Source organism: Diabrotica undecimpunctata, chromosome 1 (assembly GCF_040954645.1).
Source record: "Diabrotica undecimpunctata isolate CICGRU chromosome 1, icDiaUnde3, whole genome shotgun sequence".
In the NCBI taxonomy this organism is placed as follows: domain Eukaryota; kingdom Metazoa; phylum Arthropoda; class Insecta; order Coleoptera; family Chrysomelidae; genus Diabrotica; species Diabrotica undecimpunctata.
In genome coordinates, this window is record NC_092803.1 from 19480046 (window position 1) to 19495807 (window position 15762).

Consider the following 15762-nt stretch of genomic DNA (forward strand, 5'->3'; position numbering starts at 1 on the left):
TAAAAAGACTATCTGGAAATACAACATCCAGCCATTCAAGGTAAAAGAAGAAAATCAAATAAAAATAGTAGTCATCCTTTTGACGCTCTCAATTTGGCCATTGTCACTTTATGGTTGAGACTAGGTCTAGTTCAAATAAAAAGTCCTTCAAGATATATAAATATTGTTTATTATCACACAACTCAATGTTATAGATAAAAATATACATGTAATCTCAAGATGTTAAAGAATGTCGCTCTTCGACGATCAATACAACTTTCTGGCACAATTTCGTGAATTCTAAAAGTGCTTTACTCTTTAAAAACAATAAATTACAAAAATACAATGTCCTTAAGCATCGGGTAGTTTAGGCTGGACCTTCTGTCTTCTCAAGACCTCAAGCTGCAGCTAAAAATTGGATTAAAGTATGTTGGATACAGGTGGTTACTGTGGAAAAGTGTTAGATTATGAAATAGTCCATTGCAGGACGGAAGTGTCGTTTCCTCCTATAGAAACAAGCCGGGAATTATCGTAGAGGAAGCGAACGTTGGTCACGTGGCTGCTGTGTCCATTGTAGGTATGGCACAGGGACTGAAATAAAATAAATAGCGTTAAGTTTAATCGTGGCACAAAAATCTAAAACGTGGTAATTTTTCTTAGTAATGCTTTTAAACTGTAAAAATAGTACCTAAGCTGAATAAACCATCTCAGCTCTAAACAAGCTCAGCAAGTTTGCCGGAAAATAAAACTATAGTATAACTTAACATCGAATTAACTCACCCTTGGCTGGCTAACGGGATAACTATACAACTTGACTTTCCCGAAATCATCTCCGGTAGCCATCAATTTGGAGTCATAGCTGGCATCGCAGCAGTTGACATCAGTACCATCGGCATTCTCTGGCCAGATTCCAACAGTGGTAAATGTAATGGTGCAGCTGTTTGTGGCCCATTCCACGTCTCGCATGATGGTACTCTGTGGTATCTGACGACAAGTACCAGCATTCCCTGAAAAGTAAATTCAAACTGATTATATTAAATAGTTAAGGAAAGAAGGATTGGAAAGTGGATGAAGATGACATATGTTGAAGAGTTAATGTATATAGTAACAAGATCATATCCAACAGATTGTATACATAGTCTAAAACCGTTCTTTAAGTCAAGAAAATAATTCGTATCACAGTTTTAACGTACATTTTTATATCTTTTAAATAATCGAAAGAATATGGAATTTAAGCTGAACAGAAGAAAATACAAGGAAGATGTAGACAAGAAAATATTATTTTGCAGTTTATTAGAAGAAATTTGGTGAGTCAAATTTGTTTTGTATGTTTAAAGAAATATAAATTTTTACTTACAAAACAGCAACTCATAATCAGCTGAATTAGACCTTAATGTTTGGTTATTAGTTGCCCAATCTAGATGTATTACGCTACTGGAATGGCCCTGAAATAAATATGATACAAAATTAGTTTAATAATACACGATAAATCTTTAGGTGATTATTATTTCGCTAGCAAATAACTTACCGAACACCTTCCGACCCTGGTATACTTGGATCCGTCGTCTGATACCTGATATATGTAAATCTGGCTATCCCTGGATCCGAACGCTACAAGGGAACCATCTGGTGAAAACCTGTAAGCCAGTGTAAGTTATTTGTATAAGGTTTTATACATTTCAATATAGGGTTCAATATATTTCTCATTGGCAAGGTGAACATTACAATCATTTAAAATTCATAAAAAATAAAAGAAAGACAGAGTCTCTTCCATCTTTTAGCATCGTCTGTTTTGCCTTGCAATTCTTAGAAGGCACAGATAAAAGCAAAAATCTGAATTGTGGTTTCGTCAATAGAAATCTTCGAATTTCTACTTTCGCGATTCATAAAAAGTAGTTTATTGTCGTTCATGTGCAAAGAGCAGTTTGCAAACTGCTACACAGGCAAATCTAACAGTTTTCTAAATAAAATTTCATCATCATGATAATTGCTAGTAACTTCCATTCATCTTTTGACCCTTGGAATCTTCAGATCTTTTTCTCCATCATCAATACATCATGAGGCGATTATCTACTTCTTCTGCCCTATGAGTTTGAGAATGTCAATTCTTCGTGTACTCATTATCTGGCATCATAGCAATATGTTTAGCCTATCTCAGCTTCTGCACTTCAATAAATTTCACAATATCTTTATCTGTGTATAGCTGGTATAATTCAAAGTTATATTTTCGACACCATATTCCATCTTCATTTACAGCCCCAAAAATCTTTCAAAGTCCAAGTAGTCCCTCGTCATTTTGGGATGTTTCAGCCCCATATATCAAAACCGGTCTTATTAAGGTCTTGTAAATGTTGAGCTTTACTACACGTTTTAGGTTTTTATTTCTCAGATTTTCTGAGAATATGGAATTATGTTTGCTATTGCTATGCATCTTTTTACTTCGTCGCTCGTCGTGTTTGGTTTTTTTTACTATTCATCCAAGATATATGAATTCCTTGACTTGCTTAAAGGTATAGTTGTTAATTTGGGTTATCTGTTGAACATTTAAAGGGTTTTTAACAACTAACATGTAGGTATTTGTTTTTTTTTTTTCAGTTTTCAACAAGTCCTAGTTCACTTGCCGCGTTCGTAAACGTAAAATATCGCACTACGTCACTTATACTTTTGCCCACAATGCGAGAATTTGTGTCGATCTATTAAAGGTAGTTCCATTCAATCTAATATTTGTAATAATATATTTTAGCGACTTACCTAAAATTTGCTTGTGTGTGTATTTGGTGTATAATTGAGTTTATAACAGTGAATCCGCATTGGTAATGAACAACAATATCTGTTGTAAAGAGATTAAGTCTCTCAAAAAGTACATTGCCGAATATTTTTATATTCAGATATTAACAGAGTAATGTCTATAGTACTTACAATCACGTTGATCACCATATTTATGCAAAAGGCATGTTGTTTCCTTTAGCTACTCCTCTGGTATCAATTCGTTCTGCCACATAAGGACTATTAGTTTATGGATTGCTTCCAAAAGTTGGTCACCACCTTCCTTATATATTTCAGAACAGATGGCGTCGATGATTTGGGTGGTATTTGCCACTCCTTCTTTTGTTGGTGCTTCAATGAGTAGTTGCTGATGTAGGTTTGTTTGATTTTCTATGTTAAAGCCTTCTTCAACGTAATTCGACTATTTAGGAATTTGCAGTAATTTTTTGTTTAATTTTTGTTCTATTCTCATTTAACTCCTTTAACGTTTTTTTGTTCATTTACGTCTTCTTAAGTTGATGGATAAGCTTTTTCTCTCTTCTGAGGCATCTATACTCTTTATTTTTCTCTCCGTGTACAACCTGCTTCAAGACATTTTTGATATGAGGTGTTTTTTCTGTTTGTTGTCATTTCGCACTTATTATCAAATCACTGACTTCTTTTTTCTATCTATTTTTAACCAATATTTCAACCTATTTCTGCAATACAATATCTGGTATTTTTATCCATAGCTGGTTACTACCTTCTTCTTCTTCTACGTTTTCTGTACTTATTTCTTCGATTTGCTATTTATATACATGTGATTTGAACGGATCCTTTAGTTTTTGAATATTTATTTTTCTCTCCTTTTTCGGATCTCCTTTTTTTTGCTTAGATGTTCTTCCTTTAAATCATGCCTTAACCAAATAGTGACCACTATCTATGTTTGCTCCTGTGAAAGACCTGACATCTAAAATGTTGGAATGCGTGTCTTGCATCGATGACTATACTATGATCTATTTGGTTAATGGTTTCATTATCAGAAGATTTCCAAGTTCCCTCATGTATGTCTTTGTGGGGGAATCGTGCCCACCTAATACCATATTCTTAATAATATTAAAATTTACGAGTCTCAGTTTGTTGTCATTTGAGTCTGCGTGTAGGCTCTGTTTACCGATGGTGAGAGAAGAGATATTCTCTCTAACAACTTTGGCGTTAACGTTTCCTGCTAATATTTTAACATCATTTCTTGGGCACTTATCGTACTCCCGGTCTCGTACCTCAGAAAACATGTCTTTTTCTTTGATTGATGCGTGAATGCTAATAATGCTAACATTAGCAAACTTTCCTTTAAGTTTTATTTGACATATTCTGTGATCAATAGCCTTGAAGTCACTTACGCTGTGTTTAATCCTGCTGCTGAAAATAAATCCGTGATGATGGGGGGGTATCCGCTGCAATAAATATTCTATATATAGTTTTTTTAGGATTTCTGAGCACGTCTACTTCATGTCCTGTAAATAAATTATATCTGCTTTGACTATATGCATTTCTTTATTAACAGAGCCGTAGTGCCAGGATAATAATGGTTTCATATTTCACGTGCAAATTATTAAATCATTGTCCTTATTTCTTTTGCGAGTAAGTCCAACTTCATCGTTTCAACATTTCTTGGTTATCTAAATATACATGTGTTCGCTTATTTGTTGTTAAAAGGTAAGTAAAACACCTGATGATCCATTCATGATTTTGAGATTACTTTGTCTTGAATGGGTTAGCAATTCTACTAGTCCGTTTTCTCTTCTTGACGCTGGCGATGATTATTATTCATGGTGCTCAATGTGAGTACGTTTGATTCATCTTGGAGCTTGGAAGTATAAACATAATTCAAAAGGAAACTGAATTTTGTAGTTGGCTATGTACCATTTTTTTATTTAAAAAAAATTCCTTTATAAAAGGTATATTAATATAAAAACCCTATCGGGCTACATCACAAAACATTTTCGGAATAACTATTCCATCATCAGCGCTATCTGGATTTAAATGTTTGAAGCCACTAAAGGGTTATAGTTGAATTAATTTTAAATTACATTTTTGATGTTAAAAAACTAGGATGTTTAAGTTATAAACGGGATTAGCTACATGGTAACGTAGGACTCCAATAAAGCTTGCTAGCTCTTAGACGAAGTGTCTTTGAGGACTTGTTGACTGACTGATTAATCAGTTGCTATCAATAAGTCTTCAAAGACACTTCGTCTAAAGGATAGCAACCTCAGCATCACCAGCCTGAGATTTTTCAACCATAAGCATGCTGTTGCCTACCCTACAACATGGAGGCCAAAAATTTAACTGTCAATTTTAAAAAACATAACCTACAAACAACAACTTGATGGTTATACATTTCCCAGAATTTGTAAAATAATCTTTTTTTTTGGGAACGATGTCCGGAGAGGAAATCGAAACTTTATGAGTTAAAAATGTAATTGTCATTACAATAAATTGTGATTTAATCCCATAGAAAATAATATCTAATCCATTGTCAATTTAGCAACATACTTAAAATCGAGAATTTTGGAAATGTGTGGTATCGAAGAAGCTGAGCCAGAAGTTTCTAAATAGGTCAATTCTTATCTTGAAAATGTAGATTCTTTTACTGCGATCATAAGAAAAATGGTGCATCGAAGTATTTTTGCAAAACGTCGGTGCAAAAACTTGTGAATAATAATCACTAAAGTGTTTTTACATAGTTTGTGAATTAATATACATTATTTTCAGTTTTTATTATGCCTTTTTTATAAACATACAAAATATTCTATAATTTAAGCCCAACATAATACGCAACAATTGGTAGTCCGTACGCACCTCAGTAGAGAATTATTAAAACGCGCCCGTTAAAAGGTTAAGAATATATTTTACCTTATAACTTGAATGGCCTCGTTTCCATCGACTTGTTGGGCAAGAAGCTCACGAGTTTGAACATCAAACACCATCCATTTGCCACTCAAGCAACCAACTATAACGCAGGAGCCGTCATGGAAATAACATATACTATGAGCTTGTTCCTAGAACCAAAAAAAAATTAAACATACTACATATGTGTGTATATTTTGTAACTGTACTTACCTCAATATCTTTGCTCCACAAAATCGTATGAGACATGGAATCCCAAAGTTGTAAAACTCTGTCATACCCGGCAGTGGCGAATTGGGGAATGCTAGGATGAGCAGCCAATGCCCAGATTTCATCAGAGTGGCCTAGAATGATAGGCTGGAAGCCCAGCTCGAATGTTCCGAGAAGAATACAGTTATGGGTCGTTCCGATCAATAATTGATACCCTCTACCTTCGGAAATCATTCGGATACCTCCAAAATGACCCTCAATCTGTAAAAATGGGATACATCAAGTCAACTAAGTTCTTTAATTCTAATATTTCAACTTACTTGACTCACTACCCCTGTCATGTTCAAATTCGGACTGAATTCCACTAATCTACCATCCTTTCCTCCACCGCTAATGAAGCTGCCATCCTTCGTGACGCAAATCGAGAAAATCGAACCCTCGTGCACATGCTTGACGTACTTGAAGATAGTGTTGGTACCTCTACCCCAAACTGCCAAGTTTCCGCTAGAATCCCCCGTTATAGCTTCCCCACTCTGCAGGAAACTGACGCAAGTAACGTATCTGGGCTTATCCCGGCTCTCAAAGATGCCCATGCGCTTGTATAGGGTGCCGTTAATATCTAATGACCAGAAGGCGATGTGGGACTTGCCGCAGGTGACGATGGTGTTTCTATCGAGCGGGTGGAATTCAGCAGCTACGATGGTGTCCACTGAACACTGTGAAAAGAACAATATTAATAAAATGTTCGAATAGATTAGTGAGTTCAAAAAAAGAAACAGCAATGGGATTTTTACTGCAAAAACGCGCGTTTCAACCTTCAACATAACCTTACCTAACCTAAATTGTCATATCTACATTTTCACTAAATAAAAGAAGAAGAAGACATATATTTGGTAGTAATAGTGTAGTATCAAGAAGAAAACCCAACTACATGCCATAGAAGAAAATAACAAATATATCACTAGGTAAAAGGTCAGAAGACAAATAAAAGATACTACGGAACAGGTGGAAGAAGATATAATATGGAGATAAAAAACATGGAAAATAACATGAAATGAGAAAAAGAATTCACAAAAATAAGGAAAAAAAAAGAAATTACAATTGAAAAAAAAAGACTAATCATCCATATGCATAACAAGCATTCTCCAGTGAAAAAAGCTCAGCTTAATCTATCAATAAAAAAATTTAGCTTAGTGATTAATGATATTACAGATCCTAATCCCGGATGTAAAGGAGGAGAGGTAATAGTTAGTGAATGAGTCTTATAGCAGCAACTATATCAAGTGGTTGCTGTAAATGCCCTAGTCTAGTTACGTTGACGTTACAAATTATATTCGGGGTACTTGTACTTGTTGCCCTAGGTTGGCGGTTATATCTTGTAAAATCACATTTTTAAGAAATCTTAAATTGAAATACTGAACGAAATACTCGATGATGACATGCAACGAACAGCGTGATATCTATTACAGCTGCTACAAAATGAAATCTGAATTTAATTGGTGCGAAAATCCACTACACCGACGACTTATTTATTACCTTTGTTTCAGTAATTTTATATCCATGTTCTCCTTTTTGCCAGTCCCAAACCGAAATGATATGATCAGGTGCCTCGTCGATAGCTACTAGAAGGGAACCATCGGCCTTACCAAAAGACAGACAACAAACAGACAGTTCAAAGTCGTTCATTCCAATAACCGCTTGAGTAGACAGTGATACTGAGTTCCAAACACGGATGTGAGCTCTTTTTTCAACTCCATTGTGGCCTGCAGTTTGGCCTGTAGCTATGACCATCTTGTTGGGGTGTATTGCCAAACTGAAAAACGTGATTAAATATTAGATACATCAAACAATGATCGTATCAATCAAAACTCCTACCTTTTGACATCATCGGTATGTTCTGTATAGTGCCTCTGAGTCTGTTCTTCGGGATTATACAAAACTACTAAGGCAGCCACAAAATACACCATTTCCCCAGTGGGTAGAAAGTATAGATTAGATCTGCAGTCTCTTCCTCTGTACCCGTATGCCCAGTCGAGCTTTAGACGTTTGGACGGCGTGGTAGACACCTTGGTCAGCTCATAGTTTTCTCCCAGTTCCGTAGGGGCGTAGACGATAATGGGCCGACCTCTGAGAAAGAACCTCAGGCTTTTTTCTTCGTCATTGTAGGTTATGTCTTTAGTTCTATAACAATTATTTAAAAAAAAAGAAATTAATAAGGTACAAATGTAATAGAATGTTATGATTACAACATTGTAGGCTGCAGAAATCTACTTAACCCATCATTGGAGGACATTGTTATGAACAAACAGGAAAAACACAACATACAATCTTAATATACTTCATTTATTGATATAAGTATATACAATATCCGCCCAGTTTATGCCTAAATACATTTCCATTTGTTAAAATTAAACAAAAAAGTGCTTAAGTGTTTTTTTAGTTTCTTTTTTGGTGTAGTACTGAAGTCATTTATATTTTATTAATTGCCCCCAAATCGACCTCGGAGTAATGAAAAATTCCCCAAATACTCCACCCAACACTTGATTAAAACACCAATTTAATTTAATTTCCAATGATGGTATGCATTATAAGGAGCAGTTTCACACCCTTCCGTGATGGATCAGTTTCTATGGTAGTTTTAACCGGAATGTCACGCGAACATAAATTCCATCTGGCACGCGAGGTAACATACGAGGGCGATTCAAGAAGTACAACTACTTCAGAAAAGTCACAAGCGAAAAATATATTTATTTCTTAGAAAAGGATTCTTTTTTAAGAAATACAAGGACAAGGTTTGAAGACTTGCATTAGCAGATGTGCCGATTTATACAGGGTGCGACAGATAAACGGCCAATTAGAAATATCTCGAGAACTAAAGGTAACTGAATCAAGAAAATTGGAATAAAGGAGTTTTGAAGAGTGGCCTATTAAATGAAAATATTTTCATCTATTTGATACTTCCGGTTATACCAGAAGTTGCTTATAACTTCGTCACCCTGTGTATTTTTTAATTTTAAAAATATTCACGTTATTGTGAAATTTTTTATTAATGCTTTCCTATAGGTACCTTTTGTGAACCCTTTTTGAGTTATAATAGTTTTTTTTATAAAAATTACACTTTTTTACCATGCATATAAAGTTCAATATCTTCTAATGTAATTTGAATAAAAGTTTAAATTCCCTATGAACTTATTAATCAGATACAGCATTATCGTTTACAGTCTAACGTTGCCTTTTTCATTATACAGGGTGCTGTCAAAATTTGCATAAAACCAGCATCCTAAATATTCGACTAATTCCTTTTTTTTTCAAATGGGACATCCTGTATGTGAATCATTATTTTAGAAAAATATTTTTTTCTCTATCGATCTTTATTAGTATTCCCTATACCTATCTCTTGCAGTTTTCAAATAAATTAACTTTATACATTTTTGTCACAAATTTTTTTTTGTAGACTATGTTGTGTTCATTTACAACTTTCATATTGTAAGTTAAATTGAACAATTAAAAAGATGCTATCAAAGAAAATTGGCACAAGCTTATTAATGTAATAATTGTTCAAAATGATCAGATTTTCATTAGTAGCTCTTCTATTTCGTTAAGAACTTAAAGGACTTTATTTATTAAAGCTTCCTCAGTAGTGACAGGTTCAGAGAACAAGTTATTTTTAACATATATCCAAATATAGTACTTTAACGGTGACAACGGGATTTTGGTGACCATAGAAAAGGATTTTTATTAGCTATCCGTCTATCGCTAAATATTTCATCAAGCAATGTGCCGACTCCTCGAATATTGTAAGCCGGTGCTCCATCTTGTTGAAACCAAGCCTCGTCAGCCTTATTATTATGTAAAGCGTGCAGTGCTAATACAATTAGTTGCCGTAAAATGTTGCAGTAACATTCTGCGTTTAAATTTTCGTCATAAACCATGAGAGCGACTATCTTATTATTTTCACAGCACAAAAAACATTGAACGAAAAGAATGCTGGAAATTCATTATCCCACGTCGATTCATCACACCAAATAATTTTTTTTGTACAATCTTTATCTTGGCATTTCATTAAAACCCATTTACAAAATTCTATATGTCTTACATAATCTCCAGGATGTAAATGTTGAGCTAGTGTATACGAATAAAAGGTCCAATGGTCCTGTGAATTGGTTGAGTCGATACCTGTAACAATTGCTCACATTACCGTAAGGACGAATTTGGATTAGCTGCAAAATATCCCAGGATATCTATTTGTTAGTCTTTATTATCGACATCGGTCCTTTTACTTATAAACTGACCAAACTGGAAACAGTTGTTCAAACAACGTTTTACAGTTTTATAATTTAGTCGAGGCTTCTCAAGATATCTCTCAGCAAAAACATGGCAAGTTCTGGATACTATTCTGTTACACTCACCGTAAATTATAAATAAATTTGAACAATCATTATTTCTGTATCTTAAATGAGCCATTATTATTTTTTTCAAGAAAATTAGGAAAATTATTGTCTAAAACATTAACAATAATTGATATTTTTGTCAAAATATTCCATAGGCTACTTGATAAATAAAATTTTTGTGACATATATGTACAAAGTTAGTTTATTTGAAAACTGCAAGAGATAGGTATAGGAAATACTAATACAGATCGATAGTTGAAAACATATTTTTCTAAAATAATAAATCACATACATTTGAAAAAAAGAAATTAGGTGAAAATTTAGGATGCCGGATTTATGCCAATTTTTACAGCACCCTGTATAATGAAAAAGGCAACTTTACATTGTAAACGATAATGCTGTATCTGGTTAATAAATTCCTAAGGAATTTAAACTTTTATTTAAATTACATTAAAGGATATTGAACTTTATATACATGGTAGAAAAGTGTAATTTTCACATATAAACCATTATAACTCAAAAACGGTTCACAATAGGCATAAGGAAGTATTAACAAAAAATGTTCAGAATAACCACAGATATGATATTAGAAGGAGGTAAGGAACTAATTGCAATTGTAACTAAGCTTGTGGACAGTGGTTTACATCAGGACAAAGTCCCTAAGAGCTGGAACAACTCTAAAGTAATCTTATTACACAAGAAAGGTGATAGTCGAAAATTGGAAAACTACAGACCCATCAGCCTACTGTCACACCTGTTTAAAATACTCACCAAAGTCATAACTACTCGACTAACAAGGAAATTAGACGAATACCAACCATATGAACAGGCAGGTTTTAGAAAAGGCTATTCAACTTCCGATCACCTGTTAACCACAAAAATATTAATAGAAAAATGTAACGAATACAAGTTTCCAGTTTTCCTAGCATTTGTAGACTACGAAAAAGCTTTCGATACCATAGAACACACGGCCGTAATAAACGCAATGCAAAATTGTAGAATAGACAGCAGATATATTAACTTAATAAAAGAAACTATGAACCAAGCTACAGCTACATACTACCTAAATGAAAATGAACACACGAACCCTGTACCATTAAACAGGGGAGTCAAACAGGGAGATACTTTATCACCCAAACTGTTCACCTTAGTTTTGGAGGACGTTTTTAAAAACCTAAATTGGAAATATAAGGGAATAAACATCAATGGCCGCTATCTCAGTAATCTACGATTTGCAGATGACATAATCCTGATAGCTACTGACCTAGAAGAAATGCAAACCATGCTTTTAGAACTACATACCGAATCTTTTAAAATAGGACTGAAAATGAATTTAAACAAAACAAAAGTCATGCACTCCGAAGACACCGTGACAATAATAAACGATAAATTTATAGAAAAAGTTGAAGAATATATATACTTAGGACAAAAAATAATACTAAATAGGGAAATTCAAACTGAAGAAATAAAAAGAAGAAGAAAGTTAGCTTGAGCATCATTCGGTAAACTGAACTATATACTCAGAAATCAACAAATTCAATTACATCTTAGATCTAAAGTTTTTGATGCATGCATTATTCCGATATTAACTTATGCGGCACAAACATGGACAATCACAAAAAAGAATATGAATATACTATAGTGACTACGCGAGTCACTCAACACGCGATGGAAAGAGCAATGCTAGGTATATCACTTAAGGACAAGAAAACAAACACATGGATAAGACAGAAAACCAAAGTCACCGATGTGGTGCAAAAATCATTAAAGTTGAAATGGGAATACGCTGGACATGTAGCTAGGAGCGATCTAAACAAATGGCACAGATCAATTTTAACCTGGAGACCATACCAACACAAAAGAGCCAGAGGCAGACCTCCTATGAGATGGACAGACGATCTAAAAAGGACTGCCGGGAAAAATTGGCTACAAGTAGCGTACAATAAAAAACAATGGAAAGGAAGACTTGAAGAGGCTTATGTTCAGATGTGGACGGGAATGGCTAGACGAAGAAGAAGAAGTTCAGAAAAACGTGAATATTCCTAATATTAAAAATATACGGGGTGTCCCATTAAAAAACGAAGTTATAAGTAACTTCCGATATGACCGGAAGTAGCAAATAGATAAAATACTTTCAATAAATATATCACTCTTCAAAACCCCTTCATTAAAATTTTCATGATTCAGTTACCTTTAGTTCGAGAGATATTTCTAATTGGCTGTTTATCTGTTGCACCCTGTACACACATTTCTAAAATAGTAAAAGTCAACGTATCAGATACAAAAGTAGAGATGGTTGTAATAGTTTTAAATACATTACTTTAGGACAAGAAAAGAACATGTAAACGAATTTAAGAACTGCAGAGCAAACCTAAACTAGATTTAGTTGCTTGACATTGAAGTAAGATGTGAAATGAAAACAAACTATCATAGATAGAGATAAAGAATCTCCATTCAGGACAAAAAATATACAAAAAATGGAGTGGAATGAATATAAACAACAGTCCTAAAGTCACTTCCAAAGCAGTTAGAACAGTTATAAACTTTTCTTGGAATCGAATGAGGGCCCTAGCACTGGCAATCAAATAAGACGAATCCTACAATTTGAGATAACACTCTACAGGTTTTCAGGCATTTGTACTGATAGCCTGTACCGATAGATTCATTAGAGAAGCTATAAAGTAAAAAAAAAATAAATATTTTTTACCGACAACCAGCAGTGATACTAGCGGAAACGAACTCACTTAATAAATTAAACTGCTAAAAAACTGTAAAGATCTTCTTAATAGGCTAAAACAAGACAATAAATTATCTTCTAACATAGGTACCAGGATATTTATGAAGGAGTCCAAGTGAACAAAATAGTGGACTTGCTAGAAAAGCAAGGCTTTAGAAAGATTTTTGAATACTAAGGTAGCACGAAAGATGCTGTCAGAAATAAAATTCCATAGTGACTAGAAAAACAAATGTAGAGTTCTACAGAAGACAGAAACCCATATAAAGAGACCCCATAAACAACTTTGCAGTTCTTAGCAGACGAAAGCTGAAGACGGTCACAGAGATGGTGACTGGACACAGTCACCTGAGGCGATATAGAGAGTGATAATCACACTAGATGTATATACACTGACAAAGAAAATATTGATCCAGGAAAAATCCTTAGACTTACCATAAGAAAGTTGCTGAAATTTATCAAAAACACAGAACTTCTTGCTGGAGTTTAATAGGTTTAGTAAAAAAGTCTCACGATTAAGTGTCAAAGAAAAATAATGTCTCGCCTTATTTCAGAAGAAAAAGAAAAGAGATAATTTGGAGAATTTTGGCTAATATTATAGATACTAGAAAGTTTGATAAGCTCAGTATTCACCATAATAAGTTTTTAAACAACAAATCCAATATATGGTCCAGATCGGTACTTTTAGCAGTTCCCTCGTACAATACCACAAACCAAACATATTATGAAAGAGGTACAATATAATTACTAGTGTCTAGATCGTGGTATGTAAATTACCAAACGGAATAGGTAACGTGTGGGCTGATTGATCGACACCTGATGTAATTAGGTCAATGGATGTAAACAACGACAAGAAAATTGACAGTAACGAAAAAATGAATTTACATAAAGAAACAAAACGGTAGTTTCATTATGGTAAAACCATTGACCCTTGTCGCTTGTTCTCCCAAAATAGATGCTGTCAGGCTGGAAACCATATTTAATATTGTTACAAGTGGTTATTACATTAGATATATAAAGGCACAGATTCATACACTGCATAATTCCGAACCAATTATGTCACAGTTCAAAATATATTATAGTCTATTTTATCAATTGTCACTGTTACAAACAGTTGATCGAAACTCAACAGAAAATATTCCACAGTATAGGCATTAGAAGAAATTGTTCTTATAAAGCAAAGATAAATTATTTTTTAACAATTTAACAATGCAGCTCTATACCTCCATACTAAAGCAGGTAGATTCCTGGAGAGGTATAAAATGATTAGTAAAGCTTGTAATTTCAACGAGCATGTTTGTGTATATCGCGAACGTGGCTGGGAGTGTATTAGACGTAAATCATTGAAAAAATCAGTGTGGTCCTTTTACTACCAGATTTATCCGAACATAACAATCCGATGCACTCTGTATTGACGAAACAAACTAAACAAAATTAGTCTATTTTAAAAAATAAAAAAAGTGGAAATATTGAACGGAAAATCGTCCAGTAGAAACCTATAACTCTTCATTTGTTTATTTACACCTAAATTGAAGATTGCACAGGAGGTTAAGGAGAAAACCAGAAAATTAAACAACAGAAAGGCTCCTGGTAGGACTAATATAGCGAATGAATTAGTTAAGTTGGTCGAGTTGGCAAAATTGAATGCTATATTCAAATAGAGCACACAACATCCGAACATATACAAATCCGACGAGAAGTGCGACAAGGTTGCGTCTTATCACCACTATTATTTAATCTGTATTCGGAGTCTATATTCAGAAAAGCGTTAGACGAGGTTCAAGGTGGAATCAAGATTAACGGAACCAACAAAGAGAACATCAGGTACACTGATGATACCGTTTTATAGCAAGCAACGCACAAGAATTACAAAATATAATAAATGCGGTAGTTCGTCATAGCGAAATGTTCGGTTTACATCTAAACTAAAATTCTAGTATTTTCAAAGATACCAACAAACGTACATTTGTAGTATGCAAAGGGACAAATAATAGAACAGGTAACTTCTATAAAATATTTGGGAACAAAAAAGAGGAAAACACTCATGAATATGAAACAATTTTTTACAAGATCAGACCTTGGTCTAGAGCTCAGAATTCGAATGATCAGATTTTACGTTTTCTCTGCTTTGCTGTATGGCTGTAAAAGTTGGACAATGGACTCTGGACTAGAAAAAAGATTAGATGCCTTTGAAATGTATATATACAGACGGATGAGTAAACAAAAAGAAATACTCAACATAATCAAAGAGAGAAAAATACAATACTTGGGTCATGTGTTGAGAGGTGAAAGATATGAATTACTCCAAATCATATTGGAACGTAAAGTGTAGGACAAAAGATCAGTTGAAAGACGCCAGAACTTGTGACTGAAAGACCTGAGGAGATGGTTTAACCGCTCATCCACAGAAATCTTTCGTGCAGCAGTTTCCAAAGCTACAATTGCCATTTGTATCGCCAACCTTCGAAAGGAGACGGCGCAATAAGAAGAATAATGCTTTATTCAACTCGACCCTGAGTTAGCTAAGGCATTAACTATTTTATTTCATACCAACTACCATCAGCGTCATATTAAAGCACCTTCACGAGGGGACCAAAAACCGGGCCAGAAAACTACAGAAGAATATTGCTCCTAGACAAAACCATGAAGTTATTCTCTGCAATATTTAAATATCAAAGAGAAGAACTAATAGAAATCGAAAAAAAACAAAAGGAAAAGAGAGCACAATCTAAGAAATACTAAAAGAAATTAAAATAGCTATTAACCATATAGAACCTTGGTTATGGCTTGCAT

The 15762-nt window shown here is 34.1% G+C and overlaps 1 protein-coding gene across 6 annotated transcripts in view; it reads right to left on the reverse strand.

The window, feature by feature from the left end:
• Positions 1 to 146: 146 nt before the first annotated feature.
• LOC140445901 (echinoderm microtubule-associated protein-like 2) overlaps positions 147 to 15762 on the reverse strand; it is a 109228-nt gene continuing 93612 nt past the window's right edge. For all 6 annotated transcript variants that reach the window (XM_072538352.1, XM_072538343.1, XM_072538360.1 and 3 more), the window contains 9 exons: positions 7720 to 8025; positions 7381 to 7657; positions 6165 to 6560; positions 5848 to 6105; positions 5641 to 5786; positions 1508 to 1616; positions 1337 to 1424; positions 760 to 986; positions 147 to 570 (listed from right to left, as the gene is read on the reverse strand). In XM_072538352.1, coding sequence (XP_072394453.1) covers positions 445 to 570; positions 760 to 986; positions 1337 to 1424; positions 1508 to 1616; positions 5641 to 5786; positions 5848 to 6105; positions 6165 to 6560; positions 7381 to 7657; positions 7720 to 8025 — 1933 coding nt within the window. In that variant the 3' untranslated portion in view covers positions 147 to 444. The remainder of the gene's footprint in view (positions 571 to 759; positions 987 to 1336; positions 1425 to 1507; positions 1617 to 5640; positions 5787 to 5847; positions 6106 to 6164; positions 6561 to 7380; positions 7658 to 7719; positions 8026 to 15762) is intronic.